This window comes from Monodelphis domestica, chromosome 2 (assembly GCF_027887165.1).
Source record: "Monodelphis domestica isolate mMonDom1 chromosome 2, mMonDom1.pri, whole genome shotgun sequence".
Classification (NCBI taxonomy): Eukaryota; Metazoa; Chordata; class Mammalia; order Didelphimorphia; family Didelphidae; genus Monodelphis; species Monodelphis domestica.
The window spans coordinates 132,515,026-132,538,886 of NC_077228.1; the positions used below are offsets into that span (position 1 = coordinate 132,515,026).

General features: G+C 35.9%; 1 protein-coding gene across 5 annotated transcripts in view; it reads left to right on the top strand.

The window, feature by feature from the left end:
• Positions 1-23,861, top strand: part of LOC100024966 (MIA SH3 domain ER export factor 3) — a 61,252-nt gene that overhangs the window by 21,896 nt on the left and 15,495 nt on the right. For 3 of the 5 annotated variants that reach the window (XM_007481431.3, XM_007481433.3, XM_056815969.1), the window contains exons 7-13: positions 7,601-7,732; positions 10,680-10,701; positions 16,710-16,798; positions 17,175-17,252; positions 17,595-17,705; positions 18,769-18,840; positions 20,511-20,615. In XM_007481431.3, the coding sequence (XP_007481493.2) occupies positions 7,601-7,732; positions 10,680-10,701; positions 16,710-16,798; positions 17,175-17,252; positions 17,595-17,705; positions 18,769-18,840; positions 20,511-20,615 (609 nt within the window). Of the gene's footprint in view, positions 1-1,682; positions 2,050-7,600; positions 7,733-10,679; positions 10,702-16,709; positions 16,799-17,174; positions 17,253-17,594; positions 17,706-18,768; positions 18,841-20,510; positions 20,616-23,861 lie in introns of those variants that run through there. The other 2 variants (XM_056815970.1, XM_016430185.2) reach the window with 1 other exon arrangement.

A 23,861-nucleotide genomic window follows, 5' to 3' on the forward strand; every position in this document is an offset into this window, starting at 1 on the left:
TTAGTAATTATTAATTTTAACAGTTACTGAAGGAGTTGAACTTGGACAGCTAAAAAGAAGGGATAAAGAGGCATTAGAAACATTTTAGTTGAGTTCAGTGCAATAGGAAATCAGGAAAGGAGGATGACAAAGTTCATTTGGGGATTTTTTTTTAAGGATTATGGCCTAGGATTCTTGCTCATTGTCCCGCTTTGGGGTGGTTTTCCTTTTTCCCTCTCTCACTCCCCAGGCAATAGATTTAAAGCTGAAAGATACTTAGAGATCCTTCTAGTCCAATTTTCCTTTCATAAGTTAAAGAGAGATTGTCAAGTCAATCCAACATTTATCCTGTGATTATACTATGATCACGATAAGAGGCAGAGTGGTGTAATGGAGAATAGTCCTCAGATTTATCTTGTTCTAGGCCTGCCTTTTTTCAAACATTTTTTGTGCCATAGACCCCTTTGGAATCTGGTGAAACTTTAGGGATTCTTCTGAATGTTTTTAAATGCACAAAATGAAATATGTAGTATTACAAAGAAAACTAATTATATTGAAATAGTTGTCAAAATATTTTTTAAAAGTTCACAGACCTCAAGTTAAAAATTCCACTTAAGCTGCAGTTTTTTTTGCACATAATGCTTAATTCATAGGATACTGAAGGGGGAGTGCATTTGTAGAAGGCGTTTCTAGTCAGGCACTGGCACTAAGCATTTAAGTGTCTACTATATGTCAGGCACTGCTGCACTAACCACTGAATAAACAAAAAAAGGCAAAAGACTTATTCTCAAGGAGCTCATTCTAAAGAGAAAACATGAAAGTATTTATGAACAAACAAGATATATACCAGAGAAACTGAAGCCAGTAGAGGGAAGGTACTTAACATTAAAGTGAGATTTTAGCTGGAACTTGAAGGAAGATAGGGAATCCAGGGGGTGGGCAGAGTTGAGGCCTTGGGAAAAGCTATACAAAATGCCACCCACTCTACTGGATCCATTTGATCTGCAGTTTAGGGGTAAGGAGTGGGGATTGGTAGGAGAGGGGCTAGGTTTTTAGTTGGGTTTTTTTCTGCCCCAGTACAAAACAAAAACTTAGTAGGAACAGTGTTGTGCACAAGGTTCATGCCTCTAAGCAGGTAACGGTGTTTTTGAAGGAAAGCATTAATAAGATGACCTAATCAAGCATTTATTTAGCACTTACCCAGTGCAAAGCCCTGGGGATACAAATAGAAAAGTAAAAGGGTCCCAACCTCAAGGAGTTTACATTCCAATGGAAACCACACTTTTGTCTCCAGAAAAAAGGTCCTGTGGCCCTTAGGGCATAAATGGCCAATAAAGATGGTAATGTGTCTTCATTTATATCTGTTCCACATCCAATCCCATCATATTCTGATTTTTTTGGAAGCTGTGCTCCAAAGCCCCTAAGGCGTGTGTGGGGCAGTCCACCTGGGCACCTGTTCACTGACTGGCTCTTCGGCCCTTCAGTCTCATGCGGAGGTTTTTTTAGCTCTTTTTGCTTTTTGGGGTTTGGAGTTCTAAGCCTCCCCCTCTCGCCATGGTTCCGCCCTTTATCAGTTAGGGATGGCAGTTTTTTCCTTCATCATCCCCCTCCCAATCCTACAGTTGGTTTCTTCTGCCCGGACCTGACCCGCCCCTCCCTCTCAGTCCGGTTTCCTCGAAGTGTCGCGCTCTTTGCGCCAAGGACGCTGTGTCGGTGGCGCCAAGTGCTGACGACATAGTGGGGAGGGGCGGGGCCGAGACCGGCTCGGGGTCGGACCGTCCGGTTGACGTGTTATTGCCTAGGACGGAAGGTTAGGCTAGAGGAGGCGAAGTTCATTCTTCTGGAACCCGACCGGGGCGTCCGGAAGTAGGAGCAGCGGTGGGGGAGTCTATATCCTGTAGGGTCGTAGTTAGTGAGTGCTGAGGGGACTCGTTGTGCCCCAGCCTCACCGCCCGGGCTATGGAGACGGGACCCGCCTCGACTGGGCCGTCGGCCGCAGCTACCGGGGCCCCTGAACTGTTGGGTCCCTTGTCCGTGCTGTACACCGCCCTCCTGGCCAAGCTGCTGGAGGTGACCACCGGAACCTCGGAAGAGGGGAAGGGGGGAGGGCGAGAGAGTCCTTGGGGCGGGGGAGGGGAAAGTGTGTGCCAGCCAGAGCAGTAGATAGGCAGAGGCAGGTGTTCCGGAGATCCGGGAGGAGGGAGGAGGGGCCCACTCCGGGGGAAAGGTAACCGACCAGTCCAGGAGGCTGGCCCATTGTGGATGTGGCCTTAGCCCTGTATAGGCTGGAGGAAAAAGCTTGCTTGCTGGTACAGTGAGTGAGTTGAGAGAGAGTGAATGTGTGTGTGTGTGTGTGGGAAGTTGGCATCGATGAGTGTGATGGTGTTTGTTGTGTGTCGTATGTGTCCTTAGGAAGGAATGTGCTGCTCTCACAAGTGTTGCTTTCACAAGTTCTTTTGAAGGAGAGTGACAGGACTTCAGGAATAGTTTTAAAGAGGAGAGAGAGTTTGCTTTTTGTCACAAGGTGTGTGTATTGCTTTCATTAGGAATGTGGATATATCTGTCCTATCTTGGGTTTTCAAGGAGAATGACTGGAGTTTAGAAATAGTTTTGAAAAAGAGTTTAGTTAAAATTGGAGAGACCTATCTGGAAGCAGTCCTTAGGGTAGCAGTAAAGTAGAGAAGCTTCGTGTATCACTACCAATTCCAAAAAGAGCTTAAGTACAGGTCAAACTTATAAAAGACAAGGAAATCTTGGAGACTTTTTGCTTTGTCTTTTAAGCGTGGTGTTATTTTCATTGCAATTTTGATTTTAATGCTTTTCTGTTCCTGCTCCTTTGAGGCCCATGTACACCCACAAAACAATGCTAAATAGATGTTTTATTCTGCCTTATGCTGGTATGAAACTAGAGGTAAATAATATTCCTAGAACGAACTGCTACCTAGCTTTCTCTTTCTACTGTTTTGTAATCTTAAAATAAGATATTTTAAGATGACTACAGAATTTTTCTTTTGTCCTGAAGTCAGTGACTTGTAAGAATGAAATTTTTTATTGCCCCTTTTACTTTCTGCATTTGCTATATAACATTAAAGAAAAATGAAAGTGATGGGAAGAGATGTTAATAAAATACAATCTTTTCTTCCTTCAAACTAACAAAGGAGTTCTTAGCATTTGAAGATTAAAAATCCTTTCACTCTACCATTTAAAAGAGGATAAAGTAAAATGCCAAATTATAAAATGAGTTACCAGAAGAAATGCTATGACCCATTGATGTCAAACTGATGGGTAATCTGTAGAACTTGAAAACCACAAATTAGCATTATCTATGTTGATTTATATTTTGGGGGACAGGGACTGTTAGTAGGTGGTACAGTTACTAACACAGGGCCTGAAGAGCACAGAGCCTGAAGTGAGGAAGACTTAACTTTCTCTAGTTCAAATCTGGGCAAGTCACTTAACTGTTTGCTCAGTTTTTCTCATCCATAAAATGAAGTCGAGAAGGAAATGCCAGAGCATTCCAGTAACTTGCCAAGAAAACCCTAAATGGGGTCACAAAGAATCAGACAGGACTGACAGCAGCAAAAATTATATTTATTTTGTTCGATTTGGGGGGGTGGCATTCAGTGATTTTAATGCTATTTTAGCTGCATTCAAAGAGTTGGACCAGGAGCCAAGAGTTTGACACCTCTGGCCTTAGCAATAACACCACCCTTGGATCATTAAATCTATAGGCAACCAGGCTTAATACTTTGTTTTTGTTTACATGCTATTCACAATATTTATACACCACATGAGTCATAGGTAGAGAGCTTTATAATAGCAATTCTCAAATTTTTTTACTTTAAGACCCTGTTACACTCTTAAAAATTATTGAGGACTTCTTCCCCAAAGAGCTTTTGTTTCTGTGGCTATAGATATCCATATATATAAACATATATACTATATTAGAAATGTAAAAGTCTTGTTATTGTGGAAATAATTTTAATCTTGTGTACCCTCTTAAAAGCTCCTTTATAGAACTTTAAGAGACAGTAGAGGTTTTCTGGCCTAATTTTATTTTACAAATAAAGAAACCAAGGCCCCAAAGGAGGGTAATTGTTCTCAGTTAAGTGTTGGATCTTGGATTCAAATCCAACTATATGTTTGTTTCTCAGTATTTAACTTAGAGTTTAAAATAATTCCTTTTTTTTTCCTTCCTTATTCTGTACCTCTCCCTTTTCAGTTTTCTCCCAAAAGGAAACACTGCTATTTTGAATTAAGTCTAGAAACTAAATCAAAGATTAATTTTTTTTTAAAGTGGGAGGTTCTTCATCATAGTGCTTTTAAATAGACTACTCTATGAGACTATCTCAAGGGGAGACAAAATTTATATTCAACATTAATTTTTCATAATAGCTAAAAAAAGAAAAAGATTACCAAAAGTTACATTTTGCCTGTTTGACTACAACTATTAATATAAATTTCTTCTTTTTCATATTGCATAAAGGTTTTTCTTAATTCTTTCAAGTACTTTTTTTGAAACTGGCATTAATGAATGTTAAAAGTTAGCCCAAGGATCTAGGATTTTTATAAGTATTGAAATGAACTGAATTGTCTTTGGTGACTTCAGGTGACTTCTCACCTTTGTTTTATTCATTTATTTCAATTTTTTGAATAGTTTATTAACTTTAAGCATGAAAACTTTAAATAAACATGCAAAGTTTATATTTGAATAATGAATCTCAACATACAAGAGAAACTGTAACTCTTGGTATTCTTCATGGCCATTTTATGATCTTTGTCCATTCACATATGTATTGTCACTGTTTTTATATAATTAAATTCAAAGTACATTGATTTTCCAATTCTGATTTCTTCAGGAGCACTGTGTCACAAGTCACTTGGCTTTCTTCCTTCCTTGCTTCCTTGCTTCCTTGCTTCCATCTCCTTCCTTCCTTCCTTCCTTCCTTCCTTCCTTCCTTCCTTCCTTCCTTCCTTCCTTCCTTCCTTCCTTCCTTCCTTCCTTCCTTCCTTCCTTCCTTCCTTCCTTCCTTCCTTCCTTCCTTCCTTCCTTCCTTCCTCCCTCCCTCCCTCCCTCCCTCCCTCTTTCTCTCTCTCCCTTCCTTCCTTCCTTCCTTCCTTCCTTCCTTCCTTCCTTCCTTCCTTCCTTCCTTCCTTCCTTCCTTCCTTCCTTCCTTCCTTCCTTTCTTTCTTTCTTTCTTTCTTTCTTTCTTTCTTTCTTTCTTTCTTTCTTTCTTTCTTTCTTTCTTTCTTTCTTTCTTTCTTTCTTTCTTTCTTTCTTTCTTTCTTTCTTTCTTTCTTTCTTTCTTTCTTTCTTCCCTTTCTTTCTTCCCTTTCTTTCTTCCCTTTCTTCCCTTTCTTTCCCCTTACATTCCATCTTGGAATCAATACTGTGCATTGGTTCCAAGGCAGAAGAGTTTGGTACGGGTTAGGCAATGAGGATTAAGTAACTTGCCCAGGGTCACACAGCTGGGAAGTATCTAAGGCCAGAATTGAACCTAGTACCTCCCATATCTAGGTCTGGCTACCCAGCTGCCCCCCTCACTTGGCTTTCTTAATTGCATTGCAGAGAGACAATGTTTTATAAGGTTATAGAGTTATTGTGCTGGTGTAGAAAGACCTGTGTTCAAGCCCCTCCTCTGATATAGACTGCTGTTGCACCATGGGCAAGTTGGTTAACTTCTCAGTGCTCCAGCAAATTCTTAAAAACTACGTTTCAGGAAGTGTGTCACTCTACATTGAGAAGAGGGAGGTAAAACAAAATTGCCTTGTAATAATACACAATTCTTCATGTATGGTATTACTGTATTCCAAAAAATACTAACTGTAATGTTAATTATCCTTTCCACATCAATTCTAACATATTGGAATGCCCTCTCATCTCAGCCTATAGAAATCTTTTTCTTTTAAAGCCCTCCTCTGTATGGTGCCAACTTCTTTACCCCTGAATTCTTCTTTCAGCTGGAAGTGATTATACTTCTTTACTCTTCCTGTAGAAGATCTCAGTAGTTTTGTTTGGATCTCTGTAGTTACTTCATTGTGCCCTATGGATACTTATATATATCTTACTCCCCTATTAGATTGTAAACTCTTGAAGGTTGTGTTATAAGAACCTATGACATTGCCTTATATATGGTAAACTTGAGTTTGGAAAATGTATTCTTCATAGTCCCTTTCATTCCCCCCCCTCCCCCAAACAATTGCTTTATAAACTACTATTGCTTTGGGAACCATTGTTAGAAATTTGGTGTATTTAAAGAATCTGTGGGTCCAGAGGTATAGAAAGGGAAGAATGTGAAAATTTGGAAGTTTGAAAACCTATTCTTTTTTTTTTTTAATCTTTTTAGTTTATTTCATTTTAACCCAACTGAATGAATGAAATAATGACATCTGTACCCATGTGTTTTTCTTCTTTATTATTAATATTGTGTATTATAATGATATATTGTTAATATATTGTCACATAATAATATTATTAATATAGGATGACATAATAGATTTTTAGAATATGTCTGCCTGAACTATGTAGATTCTATACTGATGCATGAAATTATTGATTCGTTTTCTGATACTTTCATGTTTTCTATCTGGGCTGATGATATATATTTATGATGTATCCTCATATATTCATTTAGAAGTCTTTTTGCCTCCCATATATTTTATTTGTGTGGAGAGGTTGAATCATTCAACATATATTGTTGAGCATTATCTGGGCTCTCTCCACCTAATGATTTAAAAAAACAAAAGATACCAAAAATTTACTTTAAAAATAAAAGTGGCATTATATGTGCTTTCAGAGGATACAAAAATTTTTGACAGGAAAGAGTCATGTTTGTTTTTTAATTTAAGAATCATTTATTAAGCCCTCTTGTATGCAGATCACTTTATTAAATGTTGGGAACACAGTGTTATACTGCTAAATATCTAAAAAGAATTTGCTTTCCAAGAGAAAAATGTGTACACAAGATATACTTTTAAATTTAATTTTTTTTTTCCTGGTTGTCCAAGAGTCATGTTTCCAAGAAGTAGTCTAGTTGAGATGTAAAGATAGTAGTAAAAGGCACTACCAATTTAATATAAGTAGTCTAGACAAGAACTGAGCCAGAAATGCAAAGGAAGAAATACTTTTTTACAACCTTAGTGTGGTTATATTAATGATGATGGTGATGATGATAGTGTTATGATCATAATAGCACTCAGGAGACTGGCAGGTAGCAGTCTAGGTTTGGGGATTGGGTGGGGAGGGGGCTGGCTGGCTTGAAGAAACAATGAAATAGCATGATCAAAGAGAACTGAAATTTGAATGTTAATGGAAATTTTGAATAGGAGTTTGAAAAGAAATGGAAACTGGAAAGTTTTTTTAAGAGATAGCAAATCATTTTTGCTTGATAGAAGCTTGATAGAAGCTTCATTTAGGGAGAAAAGAGACGAGTCTATGGATAATAGTGAAGCTCTTGAATTGGTAGGTCAAGGAATTTGAACTTCATTTTGTAAGAATTGGGGGTGGAGATTTTGAAGAAAGTGAATAACATGAAAAAATATTAATATTGCCATGATTTGTTGTGAATACATGAGATATTCCTTTCAAGTTTGTTCATCATTTCTAATCTTGATATTTCAGTTGGTTGCCACATTGCCTGAGGATATCCGGCCTGGTCCTGATTTTCATGGATTGCCCTGGGAGCCTATAATTATTACAGCCTTACTGGGAATTGGTTCATTTGCCATTTTCTTCTGGAGAACTTTTCTTTCAGTGAGTATATTGAATTTATTTTTAGGTGAAATTTGCATGAAAACATTAGTATTGTAGTATATTTTGTACTTTGCTTACAGGAAGGTGTACTTCTCCTTGACTATTCTTTCTCCATTTGTTGATGTGTAAGAACCACTACTTGAAACACAAACTATTCCCTTAAAATGATCTTTAATTTTGTTGTAACAACATTCAGGGGATAATATTGGTGGAAACTATATCTTATTTTGCCAGTGGAAACTATATCATTATGCCAGTGAGAAAATGTCAAAAAAACCCACTTACAATGGATATTTCAAATGAAATACTTTATATCTATCTAAATATGATATAAATACTGGTGGTAATTCAAATCAGTAGTAGGTTCTGCATCAAACTTAAAACATCTTTCAAGTTAGAACTTGAAAAATAATTTGTATTGTTGGTGATAAGTTCCCATATTTTATGTTCTTGGGCTTTTGCATAACTCCTATGTAGTTTCCAGATAGGGGTGATCAACTCAACTATAGAAAGTACTGGAAATTTAACTTACAAGTCAACATTTTATGACATTCTAGGTAATGGGACTATATCACCTCACCAATAAACGTTTATTAAGTACTCGCAGTATTTCTAGGCATTGTACTAGGCACTGGAGATACAGAGACAAATGGAATGAAACAGTCCTGACTCTTAGGGAATTGAATTTCTTCAAGGGAAGATGTGCATACACACACACACACACACACACACACACACACACACAAAATGAATAAATACCATGTAGTTTTGGTGTGAGGAACTAGTAGGCTTCATATTGAAAAGTGGTGCTGGAGTCAAATCTTGAATAAATTAATTTTAAGGTAGAAGTGAAGAGGGCATCCCTATCAACTAGGCATGAAGATGGGAGATGGAGTGCTATGTTTGAGGAAGAGTAAGGAAGTCATTTTGCTGGACTATAACTAAAGTTTTAATTTAGATTGTTGCTTGCCAAACTTTTTTAGGCAATTCAGAAGAGATTTTTCTCTTGAAAATAGTATTTTTACATCTATACATCATATTGTAACCAATACCTCTGAATTATCTGTAATGTTTGTAACAGATCTTTTCCCTGTATGGAATGGGAGAAGCACTGTAGAAATTCACATATACCTAATTCCCATGGACCTGGGATTTCACTGGTCTGTGGGCTCCAGAGAGGCATATCCCTGAACCAGGGGTTCTTAGTATTTTATATGGACCCTTCTCAGAATTATGTTTTTAAATGCACAAATAAAATACACAGCATTGCAAAGGAAACCAATTCTATTGAAAGGCAACTTATCAAAATTAAAAAAAAAAACTTAAGTCTGTGGACTCCATGTTAAAAACCTTTGTCCTTGACTGATGCAGATTATAAATCTTTTTTCAGTTTTCAGAGTGGCCTGAGACATTAGTGGAGTGACATATGGGACTTGCTCAGTTCCACAGATAGGATATATGGGTAGGAGGAAGTATAGGGGGAAGCTTGAACTCAAACTTTTCTTGCTTCTGAGGCTCACTTTCTGCTCTGCCACCCTTCTACCTGATATCACATCATCTATAATATCTCATACTTCTGAGTCTCAGTGAAAGAGTGATTTTTTCAAATTAAAGAAGTTATCCTTTTAAATGTCAGCAATATTTAAAAATTTCAATATTTGGGGTGCAAATCTTTGGATGCAACCCTACACAGGAGAAGGATCAGTCTGGTATCCCAAATTGAAACTGAAAACATTTTTTCTGTTTGAGACAGTGTTACAAATGGTGTGTAGTTTTTATAGCATTCTCAATATGACTAGGTCAGGAACTGTATTGTAGTTAATAGAGAACATGTCATGGGCCAAGAAAGACATGGGTTCAAGACCTGTCTTTGTCACATATTGCAGTACTTTATGACCCTGGGTATTTTTACTTCTTAATACCTCAGGTAGCTCTCTTAAGACAATAAGGTGCAGAACAAGTGTTACTTTCTGTTATTTGAAGGGCTTTTGTTGTTTTCCCTATAACAGTGAAATTATAGGTCCATTGTGGGTTAAATAGACTTTTTGGGGATTTGGGCACTAGTTCTTGCATATAGTATATAGTCCATACTTAAATACTTGTTGAATTGTATTTCAATGAGAAAACAAATTTGGAATATGACTCCTTGCATTTGATAAGATTAGATATTATTTGATACTGTTTGCCTCTTAATACTACATGTCTCTAGATTGGAGAGTATTTTTAAATTTTTTATTTCTGCTTTTCATATTTTTCTTTGTCAGTATGACTGTCTAGCAAACCTCTTTCTTTTCCTCATTTTTATTTTGCTTACTCTGAAATGGTATGGAAAATGAATTAATTAAATTTGTTAGAATTATGTGTAAAGTATGTCCTGGGTAGAAGTGTGTTGGCTTTCTTTTGTGATTTGTGATCCCCTTTCCTTTTCTCATTTATACTTGCTTTATGCTATGTTGAGTTTTAGGACAAATGATCTCTAGATAAAGTGAAGCATTAACTATTGTAAAGATAATTGCCATTTTTCAGAATATCGAAGATATGTGTTTTGTGGAAGGTTGGAAGTGAGACCTTGGAAGACATCTAGTCTGGCCCATACTTGAACAAAGATTCTTTCTACAAAATATATCCAGCTTTTGCTGGACCTTTTACTTCTGTTGGCAGCTTTGGAGATCTCCAATTGTTAGGAAGTTCTTGGTTACTTCAAGTTTTAAACTTGCCTTTCTACATATTTAGTAGTTACATAAGCTGACCTTTATATCCTATCTTTGAAATAAGGACATTAACTAGAGGCTTTTAATTTAGAAATCATCTGATTATGTAGTTTTACTTAACAAACTACATTGGCAGTATTGGTCAGTTTAAAATAGCAACATATCTACTTGTGTTACAGTGTTTTATCAGGTACCATAAACTTATGACTAACATTTTTTTTCTTTGTCTATTCTAGGTAAAGAGCAGAGTTTATCAAGGTAAGATTTTTGGCTTGTTTATTGAATATTCAATACTCAGGTGTAATGTGTGACAAGGAAATCACTTTAAAAGACTGATATATATTAACTTAAGGTCGCCAAGGAATTCAGCTATGTAATTCCTAAATGAAAACTCAAAAGTCAGCCATCAACCTTTTATAGAGTTTAATTACAAACAGGAGGAAGAAAGGAATTAGAGATAGAGAGAGAGAGAAAGGGGAGAGAAGGGAATAGGGCTTAAATGCCCCTTCTGTTTAGGCTGGGCCAAAAGGCCCAAGATAGCTGGGGCAAAGAAAGGAGATCAGTCCCTATTACTCACGTGACCAAAATGGAGAAACAGTCTCAGGGGCCTCCACCTCCAGCTTCCTTCAGAGCAAGCTTCTCAGAGCACCTCTCCAACCACTCAGAGCCAAAACTCTCCAACCACCCCCCTCAGTCCTCAGACCCCTCTATCTTTAAGGAAACCATCCAAGTTCCCCTCCCCTCAGTTCTCACATCTAACAATCACTGTCCATCATTTTCCCTGTGCCAATGGTGGCTCTAGCTTAACCCAGGACCGCCCAGAGGTCTGTGGCTTTGCACATGTCTGTTGAAGGTCATATTCTCAAATAATTAAATCTTGATCTTTTGCTACAGCCCTTCCTAAATCCTGTTACCCTGAGTAGGGTAGAGATTGGAATAATTAAATTTTGATCTATGCTGCAGCCCTTCCTAAATCCTGTTAGGACTGAGTAGGGTGGAGATTGCAATTTCCAAGACCTGGTTCTGTCATTCCAAGTATCTCCATTGTATCAATTCTAAAATCAATCATGACTCAAAGAAATTCCTGTTCTATGCTTAAGCATAGGTCAAAGCCCTTTCCATTGTTCAGCAAAAGGTTTCTGTCCAAAAGTAATCTTAAGAAGGGAGGAGGAGGAACCTCCCATGCCAATGGGGTTCACATTCCAATAGAGTTCCCACTCTCAATAGGAAATTTTTCAAGTATGAAATTTCCCAATGGTGAAATTTCCAACATTTATAAGTCTAAGAAATTTTAAGGTTTACAAATGTTTGTCAAATTTTACAAATACATTTTAAGTAGATGCTATGATTTGTTTCATTATAAATACTTGTATTATAAATTTGATTTAGGGAAATTCAAATACTAAGCCAAGCCCCAAGTGATCTTAATGATGTTGGTTATACATTAAAGATACAAAGATTATTTGATCAGGATGTATAGGCAATGTGTCCAAAAATACTTTTTAATGCATGTTCAGATACAGACTTTTCCCAGTGGTAGTGACATTAGGCCTCAGTTTTCACCAAGCTTAAAAATGGTGATGCCTTTGTTTTTATGTCATGTTTATTTCCAGAGATATCTCTCTCTATTTCCCCTAGCCAATAAACCAACTCATGTAACAAAGATTTCATTTTTAAAGGAGTTCAGCAAGTCCTATAGACATACCGGTTTTGTTCAACAACATATGCAGTATTCCATACCAGTGTCCCCTGTCTGCAATGAAAGTCAGTTACTAAGCATCTTTTAAGGGGCCCATTATGTGCCACATGATGTGATAAGCACTGAGGGTAATATTTTCAATTCATGTACCACATTTTGTTTATAATAATTCCTCATTTTTAAGTACCTAGATGGTTGTTTCTAGTTTTGTGTTAAAATGGATACTTTGACATATATGGGACTGTTATTTTTGTCTTTGACCTATACTTGAATTAGATATGGGATCTCCGTATTAGAAGAGTATAGATACTTTAGTGACTTTTTGAATATAATTTCACCTTTCCAGAGTAGTTGGACCATTTCAACACTGTATTTATGCATCTGTCTTCCTGAAGCTGCTCCAACTTTGATTATTCCAACTTTGATTATTTCCATCTTCTTCTATGATAGTTTGCTGGTTGTATAAAGTAAAATGTTAAAAATGCTAATGTTGTTTTGATTTGTTTTATTCTGTTCTTAATGATTTGAAGAAGTCTTCTTTCATATGGTTGCAGTTCTTCTGAGAACTGTTTGTCTTTTGACTCCTTAGCTATTGGGGAAATGATTCTTGGGCTTATATATGTTTGTGTTAATTCACTTCATATTTTCGATATTAGAGTTTTATCAGAGATTTTCAATGCAGAGATTTTATTTATGCAAAATCTTTTGTTTCATGTAATGTAATCTCTGTTCCTTATTAGAGTATTTTCTTTCAGCTATCCTTATGAAAGATGCATGCGTCTTTTTTTAAAATGGTGTAGCTTTTTACATTTAAGTTATTTATCTGTTTAGAACTTATTATGGAAAGTGCTGGCCTAAACTCAGTTTTGCCATACTCCTTATTAATTTTCTCACTAGTTCTTGTCAATATAGAGTTCTTTCCTAAGTAGCTTATGTTTTCAGGTTTATCAAACTAGATTATTGAGCTCATTTGATTCTGATTCATGTGGATCTTATTAGATGTTGGATGAAACTGTTATATTTAAAATGGTTGATGTTATAAACTGTAGTGAGTTAAAATGGTGGAAGATACAAATTATGCTAGATATAAGAGAGGGTGAGTAAATTGTGACCTCAGAATATATGTTTCACTACAGTGTTTTGGTTTTTAAATCAAATATAAGGTGGTCGCCAGGGAAATAGTCCCAATTATTCAATATGCCCAAATCAACTAGGTTTTATAGAGAATTTAATTAATAATACAATGAGTAATCAAAGAAAGAGAGAGAGAGAGAGAGAGAGAGAGAGAGAGAGAGAGAGAGAGAGAGAGAGAGAGAGAGAGAGAGAGAGAAAGGAAATAAGTATGAAGGGCCTTAAGCCAACATGGCCTAGACCTGAGTCTTAAGAGAGAGATCAGTCAGTCTTTTATCACTCACCACAAGGTCTGTCTAAGCAAGGATTCTAGGGACACCAGGCCAGCTCCATCTCAGCTGATTTCACCAGAGAGAGTTCCAGCCAGAGTCCTCCTTAAAGAGCCTTCCAGCCAGAGACTGTTTTAAAGGGCCTCTCTCCAGAGCCTCCAGAGGGACAGAATCCCCTCAGAGGAGCTCCAGCGAGACCTCCTTAGAGATTGTCCTCCAAGAGCTTCCCTTCTCCAGAGCCTCTCTCAAGAGATTCTTCCCAAGCGATCCTCATAAGAGCTTTCTCCAAAAGGATTGTCTCCTCAAGAGATTCTGCTTTTTCTTATATAGGGGTTTTAATCCTATGTCACCTCCCCTAAGTCCTTACATCTACCAATCACTGTAGACGTTTTCCAAAGGACTGCCCATCTGAATTCCTGCTAAGTCAACTAATCTCCTCAGTAAGTCTGAACCAGAGAAAATGCTGCTGTTTCAATTAATCCCCTCAGTAAATCTGAACCAGAGAAAACACATCTGAGTCTACTAATCTCATTAAGAGAAAACCTGCCCGACCTTTATAGGTACCTAGCATCCCATTGTATCAATTCTAAAAAACAGGCATGGCTCAAAGAATTCCCTGCCTCATCATAAGCATGGATCCAAGTACTTTCATTGTTTAGCAAGGAGTTTTCTCCCCTAAGCAGTCTTAAGTACGGGTGGACTAGAGGTCCTCCCATAGCAAGGAGTTTTCTCCCCTAAAGCAGTCTTAAGTACAGATGGAGTAAAGGTCCTCCCATTTCTGATCCTGGCGAGTTCTCACATCAAAATGGGGAATGTTTCCAGTAGGGAATTTGTTCCAATGGAGGATTCCTCAATGTGGAAATTTTTAACATTCACAAGTCTGAGAAATTTTAAGATTTACAAAACTAAAAAGATATTTTTAACAGGGATGAATGTAAACTCCTGCACTTGGACTAAGAAAAAAACCTAACAATTCTATAATTATAATATGGGGAAGATGTGGCTAAAAAAGCAGTTAAAATGGAAAAAGATCTTAGAATTTTGGTGAAATTGTAAGTTCAGTGTGAATTTGTAATGTGCTGTGGCAGGCAAAAACACTAATGATCTTAGTCTGCTTTAATAAAAATAGAGTACAAAACAATGGAAGTGTTGTTTTCATTGTTATGTGGCCTGATCACATTTATAGCATTGGTTATAATTAATGGCTATCACATCTTTAAAAGGGACATTTTCTAGGTTAGTACATGACCAGAATGATAAAGGGATTGAAAATATCAAGGATCACTTAAAGAAATGGGCAGAATTTTGCTTAGATAAAAGATTTGGTGATCTGAGATAGCAACTTTCATTATTGTAGGATTGTCACTGGCAGAAAGAATAAGGCCTCATTGTCCCAAGGGTTGTCAGAGCTAATACTTGGGAGAAGTCATAGGAAGAAAGATTTTAGCTTACCATAAATATTTAAAAAATTAATAACAAAATGAACCAAAAATAAGATAAGCTCCCTGATAAAGTAATAAGGTTCTCTGCTACTTCAGATCTTCAGCTAGTGGTAAAATAATGAAGATTTATGATTTGGATAGAAGTTAAATTAGATGAAGTCTGAAGTTATTTCCAACTTTTAAGATTTTAGTGGTTTTACTTCTAATCTTTGCTTTTATAGCTAGGTCCTTATTAGTGTACATTAATCCTGTGATGTGGTTTCATGTATTTGAATTCACATTATTTTAAGTAATAACTATGTGAAATATAGTAAAAAAAATCCAGGCCAGGGAAAAATAGGTGGTGTGAATTCAAACTATGCAGCTACTTCATAGGATTCTTATTTGACCTAATCAAGACCTAGCTATTATATTGAGACTTTGTAAAAGCTGAATGATTAAATCCAGCAATATTTCTATTTAATATTCCCCCCCAGTTATGTATGTATAAAATGATTTAATATGTATTTTCCTCAATTATATGTATAAAACAATTTTTAAATTTTGGGAGGAAATTATGAGTTCAAAATTCTCTCCTCCCTAGATGGTAAACAGTTTGATATAGGCTATATATATACAGTTAATGTTAAACATATTTCCCTATTAGCCATGTTTAAAAGAATACAGATTAAAGATGAATTTCAAACCAAGAAAAATAAAGTTTTAAAAAGTATGCTTCAATCTTGAAGTATTTTTAGACTCCATTAGTTCTTTCTCTGGAAGTAGTCAGAATTTTTTATCATAAGTACTTCAGAATTGTTTTGAAGTTTGTAATAAATAAAAATCAATCTTAGAGACTTTATACTAAATTCCTAAATATTAGTAAAGAAAAAGAAATAGGGAAAATAAGGTATTACCCAAAGTCATTGCAATTCTTAATTCCTGGATTTCTAGCTTGTTCCTGCTGGCCCTTTACTGTGCCAGCACCCTGCTATGCAGCTTGCCAGAGATTGCTTATGTAGATAAGCCCGAGTCTGTCTCACATGCTGGCTTCTTAAACTCAGTCTATACCCTTTCCCTAAGATTTTCTAATTGCCCAGGGTTTTACTTTGGCCCCTACAGGTCACATCCCTTGACTTCTGCCAGTCAGGAATCTCTCCTGCCATACAGGCAAATTAAGACACATGACTCTGGGATGCCCCATTGGATGAGTCTTCCGGAATTGGGTTGGGGTTCTCTATAATATTTAATTCACAATAGTTGAATCCTTGTATTGCTCAGTCATACATATCACAATTGATCATCAAACAGTAATACTGTTTGGGTGTAATAAGTTTTTCTGAGAGCATCCTGCTCATCATTTCTTAGAGTATAATAGTATTCCATCACTGTTTACTTATGCTATTGACATTAAGACATGGTACAGTGGAAAGAATCATGGTTTTGATACAAAGAGTTCTGATTTTACTCCTGTGTTCAAATCCCAACTTTGACACTACTGATATAATTTTCACTTATATGACTCTGGTCTGTAGTGAATTGATGGGGTTTGACTAGAATCTGCAATGTTCCTTTACATTCTAAATCTACTATAAAGCCTAATTTTTAAAACCCAGAAAAGAATGCAGAGCAGCAATATGTTATCTACTATAAGTAACCTGGCTTAGATATAACAATGGCAATTGACATGGACTTTCTACTAACAAGGGGGTAATTAAAGTTTCACATGGCCTTTTTTCATCTTAGTGAATGAAAAACAACTTGCTGAGAAGATTAAGACTCTCTTACAAGAAAAAACAGAAATTTTAGAAAAGATGTCAGAATATGATCATAAGGTATGGTGTTTTGGGTTGGTTTTACTTTCTTTCATTTCTAGTCATTTCAGTGTTTTAGTCCTTTATTTTCTATAAATTCTCTATTCTATTTTCTATAGTCTTATTTTCCATAATTTATGGAAATATGCACCTTCTGAAGGAAATGCAAATATAATGTCTCCTGAGTAAAATAGCACCCACTTGAGACTACAGAATGTCTCAAAATTCTTAGGGAATTAAAACTTAAACTAAACACATTGGGGAATTCTGTCTTGTGATGTTTTTATAGTTTGTTTTTTGCCTTTTCTGAATCCTTTTTTGTCTGGGGAATTCTGTCTTATGATGTTTTTATAGTTTGTTTTTTGCCTTTTCTGAATCCTTTTTTGTCTGTCTATAGATCAAAAAAGCAAAAGAGTCAGTAAAGGAAACCAAGAAACAAAATATTAATCTTTCTGATGAAGCAGCTGACCTTAAGGTAAAACCCTCTTTCTTTTACAACACAAAAACAACAGTAAAATTAGTGATTTTTCTTTTTTTTTAACCCTTACTTTCTGTCTTAGAATCACTTCTATGTATTGGTTCCAAAGCAGAAGAGCAGTAAGGGCTAGGCAATAATGGGGGTTAAATGACTTGCCCAGGGTCACCCAGCTAGGAAGTGTCTGAGATCAGATTTGAATTTAGGACCTCCGATCTCTAGGCCTGGCTCTCAATCCACTGAGCTGCCCTCAAAATGAATGATTTTTAAAGTAACCATTGTACATAGCAGGGATTTAATGATTTATTTAATTGAATTTTGATTGATCTCGGTAATGTTTAGGATACAATCAAAGGACTTGAAGAAACAAATCAAAAACTGGATGACAAAGTGAAAAATCTTCATTCGTTGTTGGAAACTGAGAAAGAACAGAATGTAAAGAAACAGGACATGGTAAAAGCTTTCCTCTAACTTTGATTGTACTTTTTTGTGCCTTGTATGAATTGAACCCAATAGGCCAGCATTGGCAAACCTTTTGGAGATTATGTGCCCAAACTTGCATTATCTCAGACAACAGAGGGAGGAAGTGCTCACATTTAGCTGTTGAGTGGAAGGGTGGGGATGCAAAAAATGTCCTCAGACCTGGTGGAGAGGGCGAATCAAGAAGTCCCCTCTGGCATGCCGGGACACACATGCCACATCTTTACCAACATGGTGATAAAAGGCTTTTGGTCAAACTTGGTGGAAGACAGCAGGATAATTAAATAGACCTTTGAACATTTCCTTAGAGCAGTTGTTTCCAAATGGTTCTTGTGACCCTTTCACAGGGGATCTATGAGGTCAGAATTATTTTCATAATGCTAAGATGTTTTAGTTTCTAACATGGAAAATTTAGATATAACCCAATTAAGTATAAAAGGACACTGATACCAGAAAGCTTGAGAACTGCTATCTTAGGTTTTGAGCACATACTACAATGTGCTTATTATCATTGTTGCTCTATATAATAATTTTTATTTTTTTGCATATACATTTTCCTTGGGTGTAATAATGCCAGACTGCAATAAGGATGTTTCGTGTGAAATTTTCACTTATATAAAAATTGTCCAACAGTTTTGTTCAGTTCCTCTTCTAGAGGCTTAGAGAAATGTCACTTTGTGGAGAGTGCCAAGTTCATTAAAATTTCCTTAAAATTTTTTTTTCTCCCCATTTTCTTTAATGGCACTGTCCATTTCAGTAAGCAATGATTATGTATGGCCCTATATATTCTATAGAACATTGTGCCTTCACCTACAATTCTAGTTATTCCTTGTTTGTTTTCCCTTCTCTAATCTCCTTTGTTTCACTACAGATATAGATCTTTAAATCTTAAATTTGATAGTGGCTTCTACCAGAAGTATAAAGTAGAATAAAATTTTGTTAAATGTTATTTCTAAAAGCATGCCTGAAATGGCTAACATAACTTTTTAATTGTTAATATAAATTTTTGTTATCTGTTTTCTTTTTTTAAATACAGATCTTAGAAACTCAGAAATCAATAGAAAAGTTACAAGAAGTTATCACAATGCATTCTGTTGAACTTTCAGAGGTAAGATTATCTAAGTCTCCTTGCAATATTATAGTGCTATGTGTAGCAGGTATAAGATGAAATGACAGAGAAAACAAAGGTTCAAGCTTCTGATCATTGATTTATTAAGCAATACATGCCAATTGCCCAACAAATCAGAACCAGTAGCTTTCTTTAGCTTTGGCACTGGGCCCTGAATACAGGGAGATGGACTTTATGCCTTAAAAAACAATAAAATAAGACCAGTTAATTAGAAGAAAACAATTAACCAGGGTAATTGGTGATTTATCAGATTAGGGTGATCTGATTTCTTATTGAAGGAAAAATTAGAGACTTTGCAAGTTGGGGGATGTATGGGAACAAATGTACAATTCCCTGAACTCAGAAAAGTTGATCGGCACCCCCCAAGTGTCTGTATTCAGTCAAAGGAACATGAAAATAATAACTGATTAACCAGTAAGGGGCTAGTTTTCAGATAAGACATATGGATTGCTTGAGATGTATAATTTTTTTTTAATCACAAAGCTTTATATTTTTATAAATTCCATTTAAAATTTTTTCCTTCAAATCTTTTAAATACAAATACTTTATAATTGGTTTGCTATGCTTAATCAGCAAATATTTACTGTACATCTATTATACAAATAGTACTGTACAAGGCACTAAGGTAAAGATGAAGTAGAAGATATCCTTTCTCTGGAGGGGTTTATAATCACATTGTGAAGTCCAGGTATGCACAAATCACACAACATAATACTGGGAAAGGATCAAAACAATGATCGAAGGCAACTGCAAAGGACCCAAGATGAAAAATGCTACCTACATAAAAGAAAAATAATGAACCGAATGTAGATCAAAGTATACTTTCTACATTTTCTTTAGATTCTTCCTTTTTATTGTGTAATTTGAATCTGTTACCCTAACAACTACGATCCACAGGAAAACTACAATTCCCAGCACTCTACCCACTTCCTGTTGTTATGTGCTGACATAGACAGGATATAAATTGGGTAGAGTTCTATGTTTAGCTCTTTTTCCATCCTGTGGTGGCTTTGGTGGAGCGGGTTTTTTTGAGCAGGTAGAAAAGTCACGTGGTTCTATTTTGTTGGATAATAAACTTCATAAAAATAATACTTGAAGTATTGGATATTAATTTTTTAAAAGGACTCGAATTCGGTGCCTGCATCCTGTCACATATATTGTATTTGTTGATTGTTGTTTTAATTTATTTTGTTAAGTTCTATTATACTATGTCACTAAGTTGAGATGTATAATTTTAATGAAAACTTTCATCAGTCTTATAATCTGATTGAATTTCTGATCAGCCTAACCTGGGTCTGTAGTTAAGGGTCTTTAAGCAATAGGTTGAGCTGGTCCAATTTCCTAACTGTGCAGGCCTAGGGGTCAAACAGTACAATTCCCATAGTTAAGTAAATTTTCTCAAAAAATAGAAATTGGATTAAATCCATAAGAATAGAAAGAATTGAATTAGCTTTAGTATTGGGTCAGATGGTGTCAGTGTGATTCAATCAATTCCCACTACCAGTTACTGTTCTAGTCTCCTCAATTCCCTCAAGATAATCCCTTAAGAATTAAATAGTTCATGATATACAAACTTGTATAAAACTACGAAGTCCAAAGTAGATATGAAGTAACAGCAATAGATTTCAATTACTATCTCCTTTTTTTAGGTGCAGATAGCCCTTAATGAAGCTAAGCTCAGTGAAGAAAAAGTGAAGTCTGAATTGCATCATGTACAAGAAGAAAATGCTCGACTCAAGAAGAGAAAGGAGCAGGTATTGTGAATTTTTCTTCAAGTACCCTATAACTTATTAGGTTTGTACATTTCTTTCTCTTAGTTGCTCTCGATTTTTTTTTTGTATTGACCTAATACTGAGTGATTTCTCCACTATAATCCTTTGAGGTAAGTAGTAAAAAATAGTGGATACTTTTTAAATTAATGATGCAGCACTTAAATTTTTGTTATCCAAGATCTATACATCTACATAAATAGGCCAGTGTGTTCAGATTTCATGTCTCTCCAATTTCATGTGGCTATTAAAAGGATATTTTTTGTCTTTTGATCCAGGATTAGAGCCAATTAGTAAAAAAAAAAAAGTCTAATCCCATTTTTGTTCTACAGAGGACTTCTCCAGGCTAAACATGACTAATTTAAGCAGTCATTGATAAGGACCCAGGCAGTTCATGAACCTGGTTGCTCACTTCTGGACTCTTTCCATTTCATTGATGTCTTTCTTAAATTCTGTCACCCAGAACTGAGCAAAATACTCCAGAAGAGGTCTAATGATGACAGAGTTACAGTGGAACCACAACCTTCCTGTTCTTGGAAGCAGCTTCTTTTTATGTAGCATTAGTGTTCAAGATCTTATTACCTTTTTTGGCTAACATACCGTACTCCTGATTCTTTTTCTGCTGCCTGACAAAACTTCCCCTCTCATGTAATTGTGAAGTCATTTTTTTTTTGGATGCCTTATATAATATGGGCATTAAACCCACCATTGCCTCATTATTTATTTATTTTTTTAAAACATTATTTTATTTGCTCATTTCCATACATTGTTCATTGGAAACAGATCATTTTCTTCCCCCCCCCTCAACCCCCCACCACCCCTCCCCTAGCCGATGCGCGATTCATCTGGGTATCACATGTGTCCTTGCTCTGAACCCATTTCCTTGTTGTTGGTATTTGCATTAGGGCGCTCATTTAGCATCTCTCCTCAATCATGTCCCCTCAACCTCTGTAGTCAAGCAGTTGCTTTTCCTCCTGTGGGAGTTTTTACTCCCACAGTTTGTCCTCTGCTTGAGGATAGTTTTTTTTTTTATCTCGTAGATCACTGCAGGTTGTTCAGGGACATTGTAAAGCCATTCCTGGAGAAGTCCATTACGTTCTCTTGTACCACAATGTGTCAGTCTCTGTGTACAATGTTCTCCTGGTTCTGCTCCTCTCACTCTGCATCACTTCCTGGAGGTTGTTCCAGTCTCCATGGAATTCCTCCACTTTATTATTCCTTTGAGCACAATAGTATTCCATCACCAACATGTACCACAATTTGTTCAGCCATTCTGCAATTGAAGGGCATTCCCTTGTTTTCCAATTTTTGGCCACCACAAAGAGCGCAGCTATGAATATTCTTGTACAAGTCTTTTTCCTTATTATCTCTTTGGGGTACAAACCCAGCAGTGCTATGGCTGGATCGTGAAGTCATTTTTTTGAACCTAGGTATAAAGAGTTTACATTTATCTTTATTAAATTTCATCATCATCAAAAATCATCATCAAAGATTCAGTACAACGCTCTTGTCTGTCAAGATCTTTTTGGATCTCAACTACTATTTATTTCAGCTTTGAATCATCCAAAAATTTGATGGAACATGCCACAAATGCCTTTTATTCAAGTCATTAAAAAAAAAAAACAAAATAAATAGCCCAAGGCCAAGAACAGATCCTTAGAGTATTTCAGTGGAGTTCTTCCTTAATAACATTGAACCATTAATCCTACTCTTTTTGGATGGCTATTAATCAGTTCTTAATCTATTTATTTGTCTTATCTAAGCTATATTTCCCCATCTTCCCCACTCAACATGATATGAGATAACTATCAAAAGCTTTGATAAAAATCTAAATAAACTTATTTCTGGCATTTTCATCATCTGAGCTGGCTAATCCTTTAAAAAGAAATTCTATGAATTTCTGAAGAGCTTAAAGGAATTATTAAGCAGTATTATATACTCATTTTGTATTAAGTGTCAAAGATATATGATGATGTATTTTGTGATCTTTGGAAAGTTATTAAATGGACTTGATGACAAGTATTCAGGTGGGCTAGACTTGACACTGGTTATTTCTGGGAGCTGTGCACTATCTATAGCTCAGGGGTCATTCTGTGAATTATTATGCTTTAAGAATTGCTAAATCATTTGGAACCAAAATCTTTCCTAAGGTTTATGTTTTAAGTAGATGAACTAGTTTGTCAACTATTCCTTTGCCACAACTAATTAAAACCTTTAGTTTTGTGCTTTGAATTAACTCCATTCAGGCTTATACAAGAATAATTTTCAGAAAGGAGGCACTTTCTCTCCTCCATTTCTCCATAGTAATTAAATTAGCCTTAAGTTTAGGTGATAGACCTGGAAACAGATGTTTTGTTCTTCCCTTCCTTCATGTCACAGAAGCCGACTTCACATTTACTTTAAGAATGCCAGCTTTAGTGTCCCAGTCATCCTTTCAATTCAACTATGAGGGAGGTGGGGAGCGAAGGGAATAATGGTATGTAGAGAGGAAGAGGTCGTATTGTATGCTGGAAAGGGCATTAAAATTTGAGTCTTAGACCCCAGTTAAAATCTTTCCTGTGACATACTTGTGTAACTTCAGACAAATATTTTACATGTGTTATCTTTAGTAGCCTCAGGATTCTTATGAAAAAAGCATTTTTAGACCTTTAATGTTATATAAATGTAATTTATTAGAGCTTTGTCATTTAGAATCATTGTCCAGATTGCTTTCTGTGGTATTTATGAAAACCTCCACTATAGTTTTACTCCATTGTCTCATTATGATATTTAAACCCAGATTCTTAAAAAGTTATATCAGAAAAATACACATTATAGGTAGAATTTTAGGTAGTTAGAACAATTTTGAGCATGGATGCCATGTTTCATTTAAAAGACTAGTTTTCCCAAATTCATAGATTTTCATAAGGTTGCTTTTAGGTTTCATTTACAACTTTTTAAAAAGTCTTACTGACTAAAAATTGATTGTAGTGTGTGTGTCAGTAGAGGAAATAAAATAAAATTCTGGATTGTTGAAGTATTTATGGGAATCTCACAATTGAAAACAAGGTCAGAGTAAAAGTATTTTTGCTAGACTTGTTTTGTGAGAATAAAGTTCCTTACTAAAGGAAAAAAATAATGAACTACTCTTAGCTTTGTTAATTCTTGGAAATTATTGTCATTCCATTCAAAGGAATCTGGTATATGGATACTGGATATCGCAAATTCTCTAGATTTTAATGAGAACTGACT